The sequence below is a fragment of the Mytilus californianus genome, unplaced genomic scaffold (genome assembly GCF_021869535.1).
Source record: "Mytilus californianus isolate M0D057914Y unplaced genomic scaffold, xbMytCali1.0.p SCAF_5, whole genome shotgun sequence".
In the NCBI taxonomy this organism is placed as follows: Eukaryota; Metazoa; Mollusca; class Bivalvia; order Mytilida; family Mytilidae; genus Mytilus; species Mytilus californianus.
The window spans coordinates 82,676,604-82,700,035 of record NW_026262701.1 but is presented as its reverse complement, the minus strand read 5'-3'; the positions used below and the strand labels follow the sequence as shown (position 1 = coordinate 82,700,035).

The 23,432-nt window shown below is 31.9% G+C and overlaps 1 protein-coding gene across 4 annotated transcripts in view; it reads right to left on the bottom strand.

The window, feature by feature from the left end:
* Window positions 1-13,162: 13,162 nt before the first annotated feature.
* The window catches only part of LOC127703183 (CCR4-NOT transcription complex subunit 1-like), a 62,441-nt gene continuing 52,171 nt past the window's right edge, over window positions 13,163-23,432 (bottom strand). For 2 of the 4 annotated variants that reach the window (XM_052207709.1, XM_052207711.1), the window contains exons 44-49: window positions 21,637-21,738; window positions 19,980-20,237; window positions 18,923-19,000; window positions 17,989-18,166; window positions 14,660-14,927; window positions 13,163-13,567 (exon numbers count right to left, since the gene is read on the bottom strand). In XM_052207709.1, coding sequence (XP_052063669.1) covers window positions 13,468-13,567; window positions 14,660-14,927; window positions 17,989-18,166; window positions 18,923-19,000; window positions 19,980-20,237; window positions 21,637-21,738 — 984 coding nt within the window. In that variant the 3' untranslated portion in view covers window positions 13,163-13,467. The remainder of the gene's footprint in view (window positions 13,568-14,659; window positions 14,928-17,988; window positions 18,167-18,922; window positions 19,001-19,979; window positions 20,238-21,636; window positions 21,739-23,432) is intronic. The other 2 variants (XM_052207710.1, XM_052207712.1) reach the window with 1 other exon arrangement.

The window sequence follows — 23,432 nt, the reverse complement described above, 5'->3', positions numbered from 1 at the left end:
ATTTTAGAAATTATGTATAAATATAGTTTGAAATTTACTGTTCATTATTAAATATTTTGAAAAATAATTAAGAGGTCAGTTTTATAGATTTTTTAAAGACATTGTATTAATGATGATGATATTTTGGAAAAGAACTTCTTGGTAAGTTTGTTTGTTATTCTGTATAATTTATTTTTTTAGTGAATCAAACCCCTTTAAAAACTTAGCTAATATTGTCCATTACTAAATAAATTAATGAAATTCTTGGTGTACTTGGATATCATGGTTCATTAATAAATAAATAAAATTATTTTTTTAGTGTACTTGGATATAACGAATCTAACTGTATTTACAACCTATTAAACTTTAATTCCACTTCATTGATATTATGAAAAATAATTCTAATAAATCTTCTACATATTTTTATTGTAATTGTCATGCGAAAGGTGATTGGTAGTAATTTTTGAATGCTATAATAAATCAAACCAACAGGCAGGATATTTTCAAGATTTTTTTTTTTCCCCAAATTAGCCCATCAATTTCACACTTTACAGTTCAACATAGATTACAAAGTAACAGTCCTCAGGAAGACGTCACCCTTGCCAGACACATTCGTCAGAGTCAGGGCCATCCAAGCCTTTGCTCTTACTCCTTAATACCTCATTGAGAAGCAGCAAATATCAAATTGAATTTTAATGTCTTTGGTTTGAACTGACTGGAGATCAAACCCACCACTGCCAGAACTCAAGTTGGCAATTAATGAACTTTCAGAGTAAATATATATACGAGAATAAGCTTGTTACAAATGATACAATCTGCCTGTATGACTATCTGTCCAGAGTTGCTTCTTAGGTCTTTGGCAAATGTGCTTCAAGCTTTTGCAATATGATTCATAGTGATATGCAAACATTTGTGGTAGGATTTTTAATAATCTTAATAATTATGTTCCTTTGAATTGATAATTTATTACATGATCCCAATCCATGTTGTCTGTATGTTAACTGTATGATGTACACATTTATGTGTCTGTCACTAGTCAGGAACCTCTAGCCTTTGTTAGTCTTGTGTATTTTTTAATATTGTTTTTGAGTTAAGTGTGGCATCCATTTCACTAAACTAGTCTACATAATGGTTTAGAGGCAAGCTGAAGCCGCCCACATGTGCAGGATTTTCTCATGTTGAAGACCCATTGGTGGCCTTTGGACAGTTTTCTGCTCTTTGGTCAGGTTGTTGTCTCTTCAACACATTCCCTGATTCCATTCTCAATTCTATCATTGAAACCATATGGTACTGTAAATTCAGAAATTATTTCGAGCATTTATTATTGCAACTTTGACATGACCAACCAAACTTTAAGATCAATTATTGCTATTTCAGGAAAAGCTGTTTACCGATATATGTATCAGATACTAGTAGCATAAATAATAAAATGCTTCGCTGGGCGCAGCTTGATACGACCGCAGAGGTCAAACCCTGAACAGTTGGGGCAGGTATGGACACAACATTCAAGTTTGATACATCTCTGAATTTGGATTGTGATTAAATATTTGACACAGCATAGGTTTCTGACACAGAAAGAATGGTCTAAGAACTTCAATTTTTTTAATTTACCTATTATGGTCCAATGTCCAAAATCAAAATACATGGTTAGATTCAGCATATCAAAGAACCCCATATATTCAATTTTTGTTGAAATCAAACAAACTTTAATTTTGGACCCCAATTTGGACCAACTTGAAAACTGGGCCAAAAATCTAAAATCTAAATACATGTTTAGATTCAGCATATCAAAAAACCCCAAAAATTCAATTTTTGTTAAAATCAAACTAAGTTTAATTTTGGACCCTTTGGACCTCAATATGAACCAATTTGATAGCGGGCCCACAAATAAAAAATCTAAATACATGGTAAGATTCAGCATATCAAAGAACCCCATATATTCAATTTTTGTTGAAATCAAACAAACTTTAATTTTGGACCCCAATTTGGACCAACTTGAAAACTGGGCCAAAAATCTAAAATCTAAATACATGTTTAGGTTCAGCATATCAAAGAACCCCATATATTCAATTTTGTTGAAATCAAACAAAGTTTAATTTTGGACCCCAACTTGGACCAACTTGAAAACTGGTCCCATAATAAATAAAATGCTTCGCTGGGCGCAGCTTGATACGACCGCAGAGGTCGAACCCTGAACAGTTGGGGCAAGTATGGACACAACATTCAAGCTTGATACAGCTCTGAATTTGGATTGTGATTAAATATTTGACACAGCATAGGTTTCTGACACAGAAAGAATGTGGTCTAAGAACTTGATTTTTTTTAATTTACCTATTATGGTCCAATGTCCAAAATCAAAATACATGGTTAGATTCAGCATATCAAAGAACCCCATATATTCAATTTTTGTTGAAATCAAACAAAGTTTAATTTTGGACCCCAACTTGGACCAACTTGAAAACTGGGCCCATAATCAAAAATCTAAACACATGTTTAGATTCAGCATATCAAAGAACCCCAAGAATTCATTTTTTGTTAAAATCAAACTAAGTTTAATTTTGGACCCTTTGGACCTTAATGTAGACCAATTTAAAAAACAGGACCCAAAATTAAAAATCTTAAACACGGTTAGATTTGGCATATCAAAGAACCCCAATAATTCAATTTTTGATGAAATCAAACAAAGTTTAATTTTGGAGCCTTTTGACCTCAATATGAACTAATTTGATAGTGGGGCCCACAAATAAAAAATCTAAATACATGGTTAGATTCAGCATATCAAAGAACCCCATATATTCAATTTTTGTTGAAATCAAACAAAGTTTTATTTTGGACCCCAATTTGGACCAACTTGAAAACTGGGCCAAAAATCTAAAATATAAATACATGTTTAGATTCAGCATATCAAAGAACCCCATATATTCAATTTTTGTTGAAATCAAACAAAAGTTTAATTTTGGACCCAAACTTGGACCAACTTGAAAACTGGGCCCATAATCACAAAACTTAACACATGTTTAGATTCAGCATATCAAAGAACCCCAAGATTTCAATTTTTGTTAAATCAAACTAAGTTTAATTTTGGACCCTTTGGACCTTAATGTAGACCAATTTAAAAAACAGGACCCAAAATTAAAAATCTAAATACACGGTTAGATTTGGCATATCAAAGAACCCCAATAATTCAATTTTTGATGAAATCAAACGAAGTTTAATTTTGGACCCTTTTGACCTCAATATGAACCAATTTGATAGCGGGGTCCACAAATAAAAAATCTAAATACATGGTTAGATTCAGCATATCAAAGAACCCCATATATTCAATTTTTGTTGAAATCAAACAAAGTTTAATTTTGGACCCCAATTTGGACCAACTTGAAAACTGGGCCAAAAATCAAAAATCTAAATACGTGTTTAGATTCAGCATATCAAAGAACCCCATATATTCAATTTTTGTTAAAATCAAACAAAGTTTAATTTTGGACCCTTTGGACCTTAATGTAGACCAATTTGAAAACTGGACCCAAAATTAAAAATCTAAATACATGGTTAGATTCGGCATAACAAATAAATAAATGTGGTCAAAGATTTTACAAATCTAATGCGCCATACTGTGCAATTAAAGATTACTTATTGAAATTTTTCAATATTTGAAATTTGAAAAAAAATAATATTTGAAGGATAATTCTTTATAATTTCTGAAATCTGAAATGAGAAAAAATTGACCCCCCACAATTTCTTTCTACCCCCCCCCCCCCCCTCTTTTTTTCCCCCAAAAAATTCTTTCCCTCAAGATATGGTCATAATCTCAATTCAAATTTACAATGGAGTTTGCAACCATAATTACCTATTTAAATTTACAATAGTGCTAACTTATTCTATTTTATAATAGAATTTAAAATATAGTGTCAAATCTTTCATATGGATTTTTTTGTAAAAAAAAAGATGCAACATTTGAAGATATTTTTACTGGTCTTCCTTTATAAATATGCATTTCTTTAAACATAATCTCAAAGCAGTGTAAGGGAAGTAACCAAAACGTTGTATTTGGATTACCTCCCTTACACTGTTTTAAATTATCTTAATTGTTCATTAACCATTACTTTATACATAATTTTAAAGCAGTGTAAGGGAGGTAATTTCAATGATGTATTTAATTTATCTCCCTTACACTGCTTTAAATTATGTTTTGTACTAAAGTATTTGTCCATCAACCAGGACAACCTTGTTTTTCCCCCTTTTTTGCCCCTAATTCCTAAACGGTTTGAGCCATAACCCCCCAAAGCAAATCCTAACCATCCCTTTGTGGTATGGAAACTTGTAGTATAATTTCAGAGAGATCCATACACCGTTCCACAGTTATTGTCTGGAAACTAGAAAACGCTTATTTTTGGCCCCTTTTTGGCCCCTTATTCCTTAACTGTTGGTACCATAACCCCCAACTTTCCTTTTGTGGTATTTAACCTTATGGTAAAATTTCAAAGAGATCCATTCACTTAAACTAAAGTTAGAGTGCGAAAACCAATGTGTCTTTGGACGACGACGACGACAACGACGACAACGACAACGACGACGACGCCAACGTCATACCAATATACGACCGCAAAAATTTTTTGCGGTCATATAAAAATCACAACTGTCATATTACTGACTTCGTACAGGCATTTCCTTATGTAGAAAATAGTGGATTAAACCTGGCAAGTCACCCTCTCGATAAGATAGTCCCCAACCTCAATTGTTCTGATATTTGGATTAGGATTTGATGGATGAAAGCCTTCAGATGATCTGATAAAAAATAAACACCCTGAAAAATTCAGGAGAGAAAAACAATATACAGTTTTAAGCATTCACTAAACCATTGAAATTGAGATCAAGGATATATGACATCTGACAGACGGAAAATTTTTAATATAAGGCATCTATATACAAAATATGAAGTAATCAGGTTCTCTATGTCTAAAATATAAAGCTCCATACAAAAAAATAACGCACTGGTCAGATTAGCATCCTTTGTCTGCTATTTTCACAGCCGAGACAAAAATAAAGGTGCCATCCCAGCGACAAGAATTAATTAGGAATATTGTTACATGCGCTCTTCTTACTTAAGGTCCCAAACTGCAGACTTTTCTGATTATGGAACTCATCTGCAATTTGATGAGTGGAAACTTTCAAATTTAAAGAGAAACCAGGGAAAAATGAAAGTAATATCATGTGAAGACAACAAAATGATGAGAAATTAATTAAAAGTTCAAAAACGTAATTCTGTAACTTTATTGTTTGGAGTGTAATAAGCACAGATAACTCCCTACTTAAACAGGGGTACATAATATCCCATTTTGGTGTTGTTTTAAGAAATCGTATCTCTTAAAACGGCATTAGCTGTCAAATTAATGTTCACCGATTTGACTCAAATTCTTAAATTCGACTTATAACATACTAAAATGCTAAATATCCAAATTATAAAAAGTCTAAAATAAACAATTTACGATGCATAGACTCGATGGAATATATCAGCATTTCGTGTGTATTTTAGTCTAGACGCCATCTAATTAACTATCGAGGTGACCTCTGAAGACTGCCGACGGTCATATAACCGAACTAAACATAAACATATAGATTGCGAACTCGAAATTGGATTTTTCTAGGTCTGTTTGATTTCACACTATAGGTTAAAAAAATATGTTAATCATAGTGTTTATCTGTATAAGAATGAGTTTTTCTAGATCAAACCAGTCAACTAAATGGTTTACCCTTGTTTCACTTTCAATGTTTACAATCTTTTCCATTTAATAACTGAACACTTCTATTTCATGTGTATTCCATCTCTAGCTATAGGGATCAATTAAAGTTCATATAAATACGGATTCAATGAGGTCGAATTATTTACTTTCAAGTTAATAATTCATAAACAATGTTTCTTTGCTTAATTTGAAATAAAATGCTTCGCTGGGGCGCAGCTTGATACGACCGCAGAGGTCGAACCCTGAACAGTTGGGGCAAGTATGGACACAACATTCAAGCTTGATACAGCTCTGAATTTGGATTGTTATTAAATATTTGACACAGCATAGGTTTCTGACACAGAAAGAATGTGGTCTAAGAACTTGAATTTTTTTAATTTACCTATTATGGTCCAATGTCCAAAATCAAAATACATGGTTAGATTCAGCATATCAAAGAACCCCATATATTCAATTTTTGTTAAAATCAAACAAAGTTTAATTTTGGACCCCAACTTGGACAAACTTGAAAACTGGGCCCATAATCAAAAATCTAAACACATGTTTAGATTCAGCATATCAAAGAACCCCAAGAATTCAATTTTTGCTAAAATCAAACAAAGTTTAATTTTGGACCCTTTGGACCTTAATGTAGACCAATTTAAAAAACGGGACTTAAAATTAAAAATCTAAATACACGGTTAGATTTGGAATATCAAAGAACCCCAATAATTCAATTTTTGATGAAATCAAACAAAGTTTAATTTTGGACCCTTTTGACCTCAATATGAAGCAATTTGATAGCAGGGCCCGCAAATAAAAAATCTAAATTCATGGTTAGATTCAGCATATCAAAGAACCCCATATATTCAATTTTTGTTGAAATCAAAAAAAGTTTAATTTTGGACCCCAACTTGGACCAACTTGAAAACTGGGCCCATAATCAAAAATCTAAACACATGTTTAGATTCAGCATATCAAAGAACCCCAAGAATTCAATTTTTGTTAAAATCAAACTAAGTTTAATTTTGGACCCTTTGGACCTCAATGAAGACTAATTTAAAAAACGGGACCCAAATAAAAAATACGGTTAGATTTGGCATATCAAAGAACCCCAATAATTCAATTTTCGATGAAATCAAACAAAGTTTAATTTTGGACCCTTTTGACCTCAATATGAACCAATTTGATAGCGGGGCCTACAAATAAAAAATCTAAATACATGGTTAGATTCAGCATATCAAAGAACCTCATATATTCAATTTTTGTTGAAATCAAACAAAGTTTAATTTTGGACCCCAATTTGGACCAACTTGAAAACTGGGCCCATAATCAAAAATCAAAATACATGTTTAGATTCAGCATATCAAAGAACCCCATATATTCAATTTTTGTTGAAATCAAACAAAGTTTAAATACTGGACCCTATCTTGGACCAACTTGAAAACTGGGCCCATAATCAAAAATCTAAACACATGTTTAGATTCAGCAAATCAAAGAACCCCAAGAATTCAATTTTTGTCAAAATCAAACTAAGTTTAATTTTGGACCCTTTGGACCTCAATGTAGACCAATTTAAAAAACAGGACCCAAAATTAAAAACCTAAATACACGGTTAGATTTGGAATATCAAAGAACCCCAATAATTCAATTTTAGATGAAATCAAACAAAGTTTAATTTTGGACCCTTTTGACCTCAATATGAACAAATTAGATAACGGGGTCCACAAATAAAAAATCTAAATACATGGTTAGATTCAGCATATCAAAGAACCCCATATATTCAATTTTTGTTGAAATCAAACAAAGTTTAATTTTGGACCCCAATTTGGACCAACTTGAAAACTGGGCCAAAAATCAAAAATCTAAATACATGTTTAGATTCAGCATATCAAAGAACCTCATATATTCAATTTTTGCTAAAATCAAACAAAGTTTAATTTTAGACCCTTTGGACATTAATGTAGACCAATTTGAAAACTGGACCCAAAATTAAAAATCTAAATACACTGTTAGATTCGGCATAACAAATAAATAAATGTGATCAAAGATTTTACAAATCTAATGCGCCATACTGTGCAATTAAAGATTACTTCTTGAAATTTTTCAATATTTGAAATTTGAAAAAAAAATAATATTTGAAGAATAATTCTTTTTAATTTCTGAAATCTGAAATGAGAAAAAATTGGCCCCCCACAATTTCATTTTATCCCCCCCCCCCTTTTTCCCCCAAAAAAATTCTTTCCCTCAAGATATGGTCATAATCTCAATTCAAATTTCCAATGGAGTTGGCAACCATAATTACCCATTTAAATTTACCATAGTGCTAACTTAATCTATTTTATAATAGAATTAATAAAAATATAGTGTCAAATCTTTCATATGGATTTTTTTGTAAAAAAAAAGATGAAAACATTTGCAGATATTTTTACTGGTCTTCCTTTATAAATATGCATTTCTTTAAACATAATTTAAAAGCAGTGTAAGGGAAGTAACCAAAACGTTGTATTTGGATTACCTCCCTTACACTGTTTTAGATTATCTTTATTGTTCATTAACCATTACTTTATACATAATTTAAAAGCAGTGTAAGGGAGATAATTTCAATGATGTATTTGATTTATCTCCCTTACACTGCTTTAAATTATGTTTTGTACTAAAGTATTTGTCCATTAACCAGGACAACCTTGTTTTTCCCCCTTTTTTGCCCCTAATTCCTAAACGGTTTGAGCCATAACCCCCCAAAGCAAATCCTAACCATCCCTTTGTGGTATGGAAACTTGTAGTATAATTTCAGAGAGATCCATACACCGTTCCACAGTTATTGTCTGGAAACTAGAAAATGCTCATTTTTGGCCCCTTTTTGGCCCCTAATTCCTTAACTGTTGGTACCATAACCCCCAAAATCAATCCCAACCTTCCTTTTGTGGTATTTAACCTTATGGTCAAATTTCAAAAAGATCCATTCACTTAAACTAAAGTTAGAGTGCGAAAACCAATATGTATTCGGATGACGACGCCGGACGACGACGACGACGCCAGACGACGACGACAACGACGACGACGCCAACGTCATACCAATATACGACCACAAAAATTTTTTGCGGCCGTATAAAAATCTCAACACATGTTTAGATTCAGCATATCAAAGAACCCCAAAAAATTCATTTTTTGTTAAAATCAAACTAAGTTTAATTTTGGACCCTTTGGACCTTAATGTAGACCAATTTAAATAAAATGCTCTGCTGGGGCGCAGCTTGATACGACCGCAGAGGTCGAACCCTGAACAGTTGGGGCAAGTATGGACACAACATTCAAGCTTGATACAGCACTGAATTTGGATTGTAATTAAATATTTGACACAGCATAGGTTTCTGACACAGAATGAAAGTGGTATAAGAACTTAAAATTTTTTAATTTACCTATTCAAACCATATCATTATTATTTGCTTTTATATATAAATCAGAAATAACCAATTTAAAATGGAAAATTTTAAAGAAAAAAAAGGAAAAAAAAATCCCCCCCAAATTTTTTGAACCCCCTTATGATTCATCACCCCCAAACTCAATCCCAGCCTTCCCTTTATGGTATGGTACCTTGCAGTACAATTTCAGAGCGATCCATACACTTGAACACAAGTTATTGTCTGGAAACTAGAAAAATGCTTGTTTTTTTGTCCCCTTTTTGGCCCCAAATTCCTAAACGTTTAGGGCAATTACCCCCAAACTCAAACCCAGCTTTCCCTTTGTGATATGGAACCTTGCAGTATAATTTCATTAAGATCCATACACTTACACACAAGTTATTGTCCTGAAACTATAAAAATGCTTGTTTTTTTGGCCCTTTTATGGCCCCTTATTCCTAAAATTTTGAGGGAATTACCCCCAAAATCAATCCCAGCCTTTTCTTTGTGGTATGGTACCTTGCAGTACAATTTCAGAGAGATCCATACACCTGAACACAAGTTATTGTCTGGAAACTAGAAAAATGCTTATTTTTGGCCCCTTTTTGGCCCCATATTCCTAAAATTTTGGGCAATTACCCCCAAAATCAATCCCAGCTTTCCCTTTGTGATATGGAACCTTGTAGTACAATTTCATAAAGATCCATACACTTACACACAAGTTATTGTCATGAAACTAGAAAAATGCTTGTTTTTTTGCCCCTTTTTGGCCCCTAATTCCTAAAATTTGAAGGCAATTACCCCCAAAATTAATCCCAGCATTCCCTTTGTGATATGGAACCTTGTGATACAATGTCAGAGAGATCCATACACTTACACACAAGTTATTGTCATGAAACTAGAAAAATGCTTGTTTTTTGCCCCTTTTTGGCCCCTAATTCCTAAAATTTGGAGGCAATTACCCCCAAAATCAATCCCAGTATTCCCTTTGTGATATGGAACCTTGTGGTACTATGTCAGAGAGATCCATACACTTACACACAAGTTATTGTCATGAAACTAGAAAAATGCTTGTTTTTTGCCCCTTTTTGGCCCCTAGTTCCTAAAATTTGAAGGCAATTACCCCCAAAATCAATCCCAGCATTCCCTTTGGGATATGGAACCTTGTGGTACAATGTCAGAGAGATCCATACACTTACACACAAGTTATGTCTTGAAGTTACAAAAATGCTTATTTTTGGCCCCTTTTTGGCCCCTAATTCCTTAACTGTTGGTACCATAACCCCCAAAATCAATCCCCACCTTCCTTTTGTGGTATTGAACCTTATGGTAAAATTTCATAGAGATCCATTCACTTAAACTAAAGTTTGAGTGCGTAAACTAATGTGTCTTCGGACGACGACGACGACGCCAACGTCATACCAATATACAACCACAAAAATTTTTTTGCGGTTGTATAAAAACGGGACCCAAAATTAAAAATTGAAATACACAGTTAGATTCAGCATATCAAAGAACCCCAATAATTCAATTTTTGATGAAATCAAACAAAGTTTAATTTTGGACCCTTTTGACCTCAATATGAACCAATTTGATAGCAGGCCCACAAATAAAAAATCTAAATACATGGTAAGATTCAGCATATCAAAGAACCCCATATATTCAATTTTTGTTGAAATCAAACAAACTTTAATTTTGGACCCCAATTTGGACCAACTCGAAAACTGGGCCAAAAATCTAAAATCTAAATACATGTTTAGATTCAGCATATCAAAGAACCCCATATATTCAATTTCCGTTGAAATCAAACAAAGTTCAATTTTGGACTCCAACTTGGACCAACTTTCTCAACTTTTATTTGATCACTCAGACACAATACATACGTGTAACAAGAGGAATACAATATTTACATATATACAAACAATACAAAAAAAAAAAAAAAAAATGGTGGGTATAACAAAGGAAAAAACATATAAAATACATTTTTTAACAATCATTTTACAAAATGTTCTTAAGTTTACTAATAAAAAGTGTTAGATTTTTTAACACTTTTACATTACTTAGTGACAATAAGCCTATCATTTTTTGATAACATGGATATCTAGTAAAGTAAATAGGAATATGTTTGTTTCGTATTATTACGACTGTCGGAAACTGACACTCAAAAAGGTAATGAAATTTAGTGCCAATTCCTTTATGACATAAGTGGCATATTCTTTCTTCTTTTGTAATGTTTGTCCACCTTCCGGTTTCTACGGGTATTTTTAAATTACAACACCTCAATTTTGACCAACTTGAAAACTGGGCCCATAATCAAAAATCTAAACACATGTTTAGATTCAGCATATCAAAGAACCCCAAGAATTCAATTTTTGTTAAAATCAAACTAAGTTTAATTTTGGACCTTTTGGACCCTAATGTAGACCAATTTAAAAAATGGAACCCAAAATTAAAAATTTATATACACGGTTAGATTTGGCATATCAAAGAACCCAAATTATTAAATTTTTGATGAAATCAAACAAAGTTTAATTTTGGAACCTTTTGACCTCAATATGAACCAATTTGATAGCTGGGTTCCACAAATAAAAAATCTAAATACATGGTTAGATTCAGCATATCAAAGAACCCCATATATTCAATTTTTGTTGAAATCAAACAAAGTTTAATTTTGGACCCCAATTTGGACCAACTTGAAAACTGGGCCAAAATCAAAAATCTAAATACATGTTTAGATTCAGCATATCAAAGAACCCCATATATTCAATTTTTGTTAAAATCAAACATAGTTTAATTTTGGACCCTTTGGACCTTAATGTAGACCAATTTGAAAACTGGACCCAAAATTAAAAATCTAAATACATGGTTAGATTCGGCATAACAAATAAATAAATGTGGTCAAAGATTTTACAAATCTAATGCGCCATACTGGTCTTCCTTTATAAATATGCATTTCTTTAAACATTATTTAAAAGCAGTGTAAGGGAAGTAACCAAAACGTTGTATTTGGATTACCTCCCTTACACTGTTTTAAATTATCTTAATTGTTCATTACCCATTACTTTATACATAATTTAAAAGCAGTGTAAGGGAGATAATTTCAATGATGTATTTGATTTATCTCCCTTACACTGCTTTAAATTATGTTTTGTACTAAAGTATTTGTCCATTAATGAGGACAACCTTGTTTTTCCCCCTTTTTTGCCCCATAATTCTTTAACGGTTTGAGCAATAACCCCCCAAAGCAAATCCTAACCATCCCTTTGTGGTATGGAAACTTGTAGTATAATTTCAGAGAGATCCATACACAGTTCCACAGTTATTGTCTGGAAACTAGAAAATGCTTATTTTTGGCCCCTTTTTGGCCCCTAATTCCTTAACTGTTGGTACCATAACCCCCAAAATCAATCCCCACCTTCCTTTTGTGGTATTGAACCTTATGGTAAAATTTCATAGAGATCCATTCACTTAAACTAAAGTTAGAGTGCGAAAACTAATGCATCTTTGGACGACGACGCCGACGCCAATGTCATACCAATATACGACCACAAAAATTTGTTTGCGGTCATATAAAAACCTTGCAATAATTTCTGAATTTACAGTAACTTAGCTCTGTTAATTGTTTGGATGGATGGCTGTTTAAAGTCCAGTGGCATATTAAATGCATATTCAGGACGAGAACATGTTAATATGATAGGAATATGAACCCTGCTTTGTAGTAGACTGACAGACTAAGCCAGATTTTAAACTTGCTGGTTGACACGGTAACAATCCGCAGTAAGACATGTCACCCTACCCGGACACATCATTCTGACTCAAAGCCAACCAGTATTTGCTCTTACTCCATAATATGCATGCTTAGCGAAGAAGTGGCATATACCAATTTTAAAGTCTTCTGTTTGATCTGGCTGGGGTTCGAACCCATGACCTCCCACGCTTGAGGCAAACTTGATTCAATGAGACTACTGAAGTGGTTTAAAATGTTTGGATATGAATTGTATGTGTGAGAAATAACTATTTCATCCCAAGTCTAATATAAATCACATAAAAAAACAAAGATTTCAAATATGTTATAATTTATTCAAACAAATTTGGGGAAGTATTGACACTCAACACATCTTTGTCAACAATAGTCATTGTAGTCAGAGTCATGATCTGACACCATATTTACAAATGAAACAAGTTACTTAGTGGCCCAATTTGATGTACTCTCAACAAAATATATCTTCTCTTGATGTCATTTCACAAAAATAAATACAAAAGTCTTCATAATCCTTCAAAAAGTTCTTAAAAATGTTCACAACAATTAACAACAATGAAAATTTGACGGATTTATTGTCTAGTGTGACGCCATGATTTGTAAATCAGTGAAGTTCTGTGGTGTCAGTTTCTCTCAGATTTTGTGTATTGCCTGATCCACCAGACTTTGGCTGCATACAAGATCTGGCTACAGACTCAAATAATCTGCAAAACAAAAGAAAATAGATTGGACAATATCCCATTTCAATCATATATGTATATCAGACATTGTTTCACATTTGTCACATCAGGGCCTTTAGAAGCGGACTATACAGTGTGCGTTTTGCTCATTTATGAAGTCTGTAAGGTGTCCTATTATTGCTTAAATCTACATTATTTGAAGTCTGGTAGATAGTTCTCATTGACAATCATACCACATCTACTTATTTTTATATTGGTCTCATATCTGGTATTTTCATAATGCAATTCAGTTCAAGTCTATCAAAACAATGTGTAAGATTTAAATATCATTTTGGAATTTTGGAAATCTTGTGTGAAAATTATATAAATCGATTTCAAGATTTCAAGATATTCCTGTTCCTCAATCCATGAGTGGTATTGGAGAATGACATAATTTCTTTAAATTACCATAAAACTGCCTGAGGTCATCAGAATATACCAGTATAGCTCTTTTATTCAAATTAGCCCTGGAAATTTGTTGTATTAGTATAGATTGTTTGCAAAAATGCTTACAAGGTCCTTACTAAAAAGGTCTAATGAAAAAACAGATTCCTTGAAAGTAAACTTTTTTTTACAGTAGAAATTATTTGAGTATTTAGTTAGTAAACAAAATTAAAGTTTGATTATGTGCTAGGTGAACATTGATTTTTTTACTGGCTATGGTAAATACAGAAATAATAAATGTTTTAATGATTTGATTGACGGACCAATGATTGTACTCCTAAAATAGATAGTGAACAGTGGTAATACTGATATAATGGTCAACCTTCCAAAAACAAGCAAACCTAAATTTTATTGCCTTTTTGTTCACACTAAAATACCATGGATTCATTATTATTCTTAAGAGTAATATTTTCACAGATTTCCTGAGTAAAGGTGGACTATGAAACTTTGTATTCAACAAAATAAAAATTTCTAATTGGCTTGTGTGCCAAATTTGTCAAAACAAAGAAATCAAGCATCATTGAAAATACAATTTTTCCCTCAATCCCCAAACAATAAATGAATGAACAGTAGTTCACCATCTCTTTAAGCATCATGATCTGGGAAGAGTTATCTGATTTTTTAAACACTTACTTCTCAATTTCTGGAGCACAATGGACAAACTCATGGTTCCAGAATTTAAACTGAGGATTCTTAATAAGTTCAATAAATGTGATCAACAAGCCCCATGGATGTGGCCTGTTAACAATCAGTCTCTCCAATAGAACTCTTGTAATTTGTTCCTGAATAGCCTCAATATTAGCCTCTACAAACAGGTAAAGGAGCGTACAACTGAAATAGTGAGTGTGACTATTGGGGTACCTCAGCTGGTTAGCTATTGCTGTCAGGAATAAATATCGACCTGAAATATAAACAATAATATTCAAAGATTTCAGAATGTATGATCAATCAAAATATTAGTAAATAAGGGTTGATAATGTACTAATTCATTACTCTCATATTTTTAAAGTTATGAAATACTGTGGTTAAAAAACACATTTATATATTTTCCACTGCCCTTTCAACATAGCTGTACCGTGCCTTTCTATGTCATGTTTTCCTATAAATGTCTCAATGATGTGTTAATTAGTAAATACCCTGCAGGAATCAGTCTGACAGATTGTTTGCAGGTCTTGCATAACATGTATTGCTATATAACAATAAACTGTTATCACAGAGATATGTCTCGCCTTTTTGTAATTTTGATAATGCAAATGTTGAAATTAAAATAGCAATACTTTAACATGTAAGCTATGCAAATATTCAAAGTCAATGAACCATGACTGAAGGTACATGGCTAAACAATCTACATGGAAATAAGATGTGCCAATGCTAATACAACTGCATACCAAATACCATTGACTTATCATAAGACGTTCCCTTTAAACAAACCTAAACACAAACATTAACTATAAACTCTGTAAAAGTTTTTAAAGTTAATGAACCATGATGAGAAGGTGGGACTACATAATCTCCAAGGAAACGAGACTTGCAAGTGCCAATAAATTTGCATTCCAAATATCATCGACTTAATTAACATTAGTGGTTCATCTTAAACTGATCTAATCACAAACTAATACATGTAAACTAAGCAAAAGTTTCAAAGTCGATAAACCATGACTGAGGGGGCGGGGCCAAATATTCTCCATGGAAATGAGATGTGCTAATGCTTATACAACTACATACCCATTAACATTGGCCTACGACTAATGGTTCCCCTTGAACTGACCTAATCATAAACTAATACATGTGTGGTAGACTGTAGGTTTTACAGTAATTGTGTATATTTTTATATTAAGTTTATGGTATTCTATTATTCCAATTTGTATATTATATGATTTATATTGATTAATTAAAGGTATGAGTATATTAATTACAGATTGTAATTAATTGATCAGTATTTTTATTTTCATAGTTCATTTTATTTGCTTATTTGACATTTGGACTTATTGACAGACAAGTTTTCTACTGGTTTGGGTAACTTTTGTTTCTCTGTATTTTACTTCAAAGGCTTTCTTTTCATGGTTCATTGGACCGCACACTTTCATTATTTCTATTGGTCATTATGTTTTGGTGCTATATTTCTTTTGTTCTTCATACTGGTTATCACTTTTGATATAATGGTGGACATAGACATATGTGTTTGATATTTTTCTAAGTTTGAGTAATATTCTTTCTTAGTGTTCTATATTCTATATACAGGTCAGTTATCTTTCTCTATTACTAATTATATGTTAATAGTCCAGATATTTATTATTTTACTTAGAATGAAAGGCTGATGCGTAAATGTTGAATGGAGATGAATGCTTTAAAATGATAAAAAATAGATAAAGTACAGTAAAGTATTATCTGTTTGATTAAATGATTTAAGAGACGTTATTTTCATATTTTCATAAATAAAGTACTTTAACTAATTTGGTAAAGAATTAATTTAATACACTGTATGAGAATTCGAGTGTTCCGGTACGAATGCTTTAAATAATTTTAAAGGTACAGATATAAACGTAATAAAAGTTATGTGGTATTGATTGATTATCTTAACTAAATGTACATATCCTAAACAGGTGGATTATTACAGTAAAACATGGATTACAATTTGTTTATTTGTTATAAGCTAAGTGTTATTTTTGTAATGTTCGTATTTTTATTTGTTGCTACTTTATGCTTACGGCATTTATACAGCATGCAGCTTTTGCTTTTAGTTTTGTTAATTTGCTTATGTTAAAGTTTGCGTTAACCGTTTTTGTCATTTTTCGTATATTAGACTTGTTTATATTATTAATATGAGTCGTTAGGTGCATATGGACTAAACTTTGTCAGATACGCTCAACAATATAAGAATATTGTTGTAAATACATGCAGAACAGATTTATTTCTATTTCTATTAGTAAAACATTTGTTTATCACATTACATGAATAGAAACCTATGTACTAGATTATTTATTCGATAAACGGTCAGAATCTTACTATTGTATTCATTTTGTAGGGTATTTATTTAGTTATTGTTATTATCCTGATTTTGTCAAGAAATAAAACGAATCCACCTCAGAAGAAAGTATTGTGTTTATTAGCCCTAGAAAGTGCTACTACACATGCAAACTAAGCAAAAGTTTTGAGGTCAATAGACCATGACTGAGGGGGCGGAGCCAAATAATCTCCATGGAAATGAGACTTGCAAATGCTTATACAACTGCATACCAAATATCATTGCCCTACCACTAGTGGTTCCCCATAAAGTGACCTAATCACAAACTAATACATATAAACTAAGCAAAATTTTCAAAGTCAATAGACAATGACTGAGGGGGTAGGGCCAAATCATCTCCATGGAAATGAGATGTGCCAAAGCTAATACAACTGCATACCAAATATCATTGACCTACCACTAGTGGTTCACCATTAACTAGACCTAATCACAAACTAATACATTGTTGACGGCGGCGCCCCCGCCGCCTATGTCTCGCTTTTTGACTACGTCAAGGTGAGACAAAAAGCAATAATTAATCTGATGCTAGGGGCCATTTTGTTCTTACTGCATTAAGAGAGATTTTAACTTCACTGTCCCAGTAACTGTACAGATGGAACCATAGCAATAAAAGTGATATGCCAGTACTTGAAATTTCTTAGTATTCTGTGGTTAAGACATGTTCACACACCCAATATCTATTCTTTAAAACTGATGCAGAAATCCAAACATACAATTTGTCGAGGTTAAAAAATTGCAGTGTTACAACAGAAAACAGTTATTTGTTGCAATTGTCAGTAACAACATATCTATACCAAACATAATAGAAAAGGTAAGCTATATTTTAAAAGTTGTCAAAAGAAATAACATTGCTATAAGGTACATTGTAGGTTTACAAAGTTTTGTACATGGTTAAAGTGTCATAGTAAATACATTAATTTTCTATATAAACAATTACCCTCAGTATCCAGATCAACTCCAAGATTTTGGAAAATGTCCATATGAGCTGAGTGAGCTATAGTACTCATACTAGGAGTTTGTCCTTTACTATTGATGAAAGCTATTGCCTGTGTCCCTACATATAATACTAAGGCATTCATCAGAGGAATGTTATATCTCATTCCTGGTTCATTCGACTGAAAAATAAAATTCAATAATAGTCAAAAGAATGAAATTTAAGGATATTTCATTTAGTAAAGATAACATTTGAAAATTAATGATCAACTACATAAATATATCTTTAAAGCTGTTGTATAGTAAAAGAAATAAATAAACCAATCAACAATTATTGTTTCCTCTTCCTGCACATTTCCAATCTAAAAAGTTATCATTAAGGTCTATTCATTGTAATTTTTTAAAGTGCCTTATATCAGGACCAAATTCTTTTCAATTTAACAATCTTAAAGTGTACTGTTTAATCCTTTTAAGCAAATTTACAGAATTTTTCATAAAGCAGGGAGGCAAACTTTATTCTCAGAAAAAATAGTTGATTAACTGAAAATGACCAAACATTGAAACAGGCTTTTTAATCCATTTTTTATTCTTAAATAAAGATGATTCACGAGTAAAGCTTTTAATTTACTTTAACATGTTTAAATATACGAAAGTACAAACAATTATAATGTTCTTTCTACTTAAAAGACAGATTTTATTTATCAGGAATAACTTCAATCTTAACAATTACTGTTGAATGAAATGTTTATACTTTTAATTTTTTTAACCAAGTAGTAAAATGTTTTGAGCAGTTTTTTTGTTCAATTGTTTTGGCCATTTACAGTCCACAAGATTTTCTATTTACAGAAATATAACTTTGACTATAATTGCTACAGAACTCTTCTAGTGTTTTGAAGTGTGTTGTACATATTGAATAATGTCCTCCCGATTGCTCTTACATTTTTTACCTGTAGATATGAACGTAAATCTGACAAGAAAGTGACTGGTGATCTCGTCTTTAAATATGAATCCAAATCCTACAAATAAACAAGAAAGTTAAAAACATGTACAAACTAACAATTAGAACTTTTAAATGTTTAATGTTTTTAATCCAAAGATGTGAAAACACTGCAGCTTTTTTTTTTACCATTTCTATAGATAAAAAGTATAATATAATTTGATACTATTGCTGATTTATACAGTCATTAATGTGTACTTCTTACTTATGTTGTGCTGCCATCAATAGTGTCAAACTTATCAAAATACATTTTTTGTCTGTTCAGATTTTATCATTTTCAAATATTGTCCAATGTAATAATGGGAATGTTCTGTACTCATTCTAGTCTCAACACACAACATGTTGTGTTGTAAAATGTTTTTTCCAAGTCTGTTATTGAGTTGACTGATGTTTATCCATATGTAGAATTGAGTATTGATGTACTCATACACCGACCCTTGGTCATTTATTACCATTGCCCCATGATATATACAGTTTATTACATGGTATCATCCATTAATTGATCATCAGTGAATTCCACAGGTTTCCTTCTTCTCTCATTTAATAACTTTCTATTGACATCTCACCGTTTTATTTATTACTATCTCCAATCCGATATCAGTATAACTTTACAGGTGCAAGCAAACAACAAGTCAATTTGCATTTTAAAAAGTAATTGATGAAGATGATGACGGGTGGCTGTTTAACTTTCAGTGATTATTCAAATACATATTCAGGACAAGAACATGTTGCTGCGATATGAATATGAATCCTGCTTTGTACTAGACCCACACTTTGAGCCAGATTTTTACAGTTACCCTACACAGACACATTATTCTGACTCTGAGTCAATCAATCTTTGCTTTAGTTATTTCTTTATACTGCCTGCTTAGTAGTGAAGCAGCAAATAACAATACAATATTTGGATTGACCTGGCAGTAGATCAACCCACAACCTCTCAAATTGGAGGTGAACACATTACCACAAGACCATCAAAGCTATTCAGATTAGTTTTTTACCTTTTTAAACTGTGCTGGCTGAATCATATTTGCAAAGTTTGTAAGTATCCTTGGGGCATGAGCAATGTCAGCCAACATATCCACCTTGAGATTAGGTGTAAATGGATCTGGTAACCTCATATTACGAGGGAAAGCACTTAAGATTAGATTTCTCATCTGAATACAGTTTGGTGGTATCACATCACAGAAAGCATAATGGTAATCACAGAGGAATTCTGGGAAATCATGAAGTAGCACCAATAATACACGTAAAGTTCCCTGAAAAATATCAACGAATGTGAAAAGGTACCTATCTTACAGATGTATTCAATACAAAATGGTACATTACAAATTGAAAATTATCTAACAACAAAGATTATTCTGTTTTGTTTGTTTTTACCCATATAGAATTTACATTTCACAAAATCACATAATTTTGTGATAATTACAAACAGATACCAAATTTAGTTAGAATTCTATGACTAGTTGTAAAAAATGTTCTGAGTATTAAAGGGATTTCCATTATATGTTGATCAACAGTGAAAATTTGCCCCAAGATATAATACATGCATGAAAAATTTACAAGCGTGTCATCTAAAACCTAAATTCAATTTGAGATAAATCACTTAGCAATTTTGTTTTCAAACATAGCATTTTATATAGACTGTAAATTCAGAAATTTTGCTTGCACTAATTATTGTGATTGTTGAACAATGGACAAATATGAGAGATAAATTATTGTGATTGTTGATCAATGGACAAATATGAGAGATAAATTATTGTGATTGTTAAACAATGGACAAATACGAGAGATAAATTATTGCCATTGTTGAACAATGGACAAATATGAGAGATAAATTATTGCGATTGTTAAACAATGGACAAATATGAGAGATAAATTATTGCGATTGTTAAACAATGGACAAATATGAGAGATAAATTATTGCGATTGTTAAACAATGGACAAATATGAGAGATAAATTATTGTGATTGTTGAACAATGGACAAATATGAGAGATAAATTATTGCCATTGTTGAACAATGGACAAATATGAGAGATAAATTATTGCGATTGTTAAACAATGGAAAAATATGAGAGATAAATTATTGCCATTGTTGAACAATGGACAAATATGAGAGATAAATTATTGCGATTGTTAAACAATAAACAATGGACAAATATGAGAGATAAATTATTGTGATTGTTGAACAATGGACAAATATGAGAGATAAATTATTGTGATTGTTAAACAATTGACAAATATGAGAGATAAATTATTGCCATTGTTGAACAATAGACAAATATGAGAGATAAATTATTGCCATTGTTGAACAATGGACAAATATGAGAGATAAATTATTGCCATTGTTGAACAATGGACAAATATGCGATTTCAGGAAATGCTGAATGCAAATAATGCTATCAATATTTAAAATGGGACTTTTCAGTTTTGAGAGGACTAACAATCCCGTTGCAGTTTCGCAATAGTAAAAACGTCCTAAAAAATTTCTGAATTTACAGTAGGAAAAAATTAATATAAATAATGCCTAACATTAGATCAAATCAACATGTCTTGACTTCACGATTCACTTTTATTGTCGGAGTTATATTACTTGTGTATGTAGGAAAAACAACTCCTCCACGTAACATTCCATATGAATCATATAAAAAACTTACTTTATACAACATTTGTGTAGGTTTGGTAAGTTCAGCATTCCTCAAGAATGGAGACAGAAATTTAAATAAATCTATTAGAAGCTGAGCATACATTCCCCAACCCTGAAAAGATAGATCATTATATTCTAATAAATCAAAATAACAAGAAGTACAACAAAATAAGAATGAAGTATGTGACACTACATGATGAGATTTTTTTTTACAGCATGCACAGTGTTCTCCCCAGGCCGATATGACGCTGCGGTGCCGCAGCACCTACATAATATTTTTGTAGATCCCGCAGCGTCTTAATTGGCCGCTGTCCCTTAATACTTGATCCCGCAGCGTGTTAATTTTCACATTTTCATTATAAATGTTGGTTAAAATTGTCAAGTTACTGATCACCGCTGATGGGTCGGTCAGTGTTACGCAATATTTAACTGACAATTAGTTTTACCTGAGCCACGCTAATCTCAGCCTTATCGTACTATGTTATCAGGTAATAGCGTAAATGATCATCAAGAAGATAGATATTTTTTGAAGAAAATTAAAAAATTTTAAAACTTTAGTGCAGAAATTGAAGAAATAGATCGCAAATACATTGTATTTACCCATCGTGTGTGTGATCACTTGACCATTTATATAACGATTTTTTTCATTGGTCGAGAAGAAGAATCTATTTAAACACGACCAATGAACGTGTTGAATACACATGATAAATTTGAATACACATTGCTAAAGATATTTACTATGAAAACTATGAATGAAAGTATTAGTAGTTGAAAAAATTAAAATAAAGTTTGATTAAAGATAACGAGGAGTGATTTACTTTAATAGAAAGTGAAAAAATGTTGCTTGCAAGGTAAATTCGTCTGAAACTGTCATATTTTTAGAAATAAAATGATCATTGAACATCGATCGTGAATCCGTGCGTCAGGAAATATGTGACAATCAACACGGGTACAGAATCGCCGCAGCTTCTGTATAATGTCACTGGCTAAATAATTTCAATGGTTTTAACTTTAACGAATTTGTAAAGTTTCGTTTATATCTATCCGCCAAAGATAGGATTAAACAATAATACGCACGGAAGCGTAATGTGAAACTACGGAAACTGGTCAGCTGTTCATTTATAAAAAAAAATTGTTTTAAAAAGTTGTATACCAAATATATTAACCATATTCGATTTTATTAATTCTGAATGAACATGTTCTCTGCAAATAACAAAGGGGTGAATTATAAGCAAAAGGTAGATGATGGAAGTAGAAGTTTTTTTCACACCAATGACTTCTAATGAAAAGGGGAATACACCTCCGTCTACACTGTCAGTATAAGCAGATTTCATTGCTTTTCCTAATCCCAACCAAGCTCAAGTTTTAGCAATTGATAAAAGCAAGCACCATGTTTCTGGTTTCAATGACAAGTGGCTGACTGAGTTTTCATGGCTTAGAAATGTTAAAGGGGGTATAATCAAAAGTTATTGTGAGTGGGGGTTTAATTTTTAACCCTGAAGAGGATAAAGACAAAGTTGAGGAACAGACTGTCCAAAAAAATAACACTATCTTGAAACAATATCCCTTGAAGGAGCAGAGAGTAGAGATGAATATTTATATTTTGACTTCTTTAATTGACTGAATATAAATAACTTTTGTGTTTAAAATCAATTTATTTCATATATATATTCTTGTAATTCATTAATACTCTGCATTATTAAACACATAACACAAAGCATTATAATTCATATTGCATGTCATGATTTATGACTTATTGCTTCAGATCACAAACGTTCACTCTAAAAAAAGAGTTACGCGCCCTTG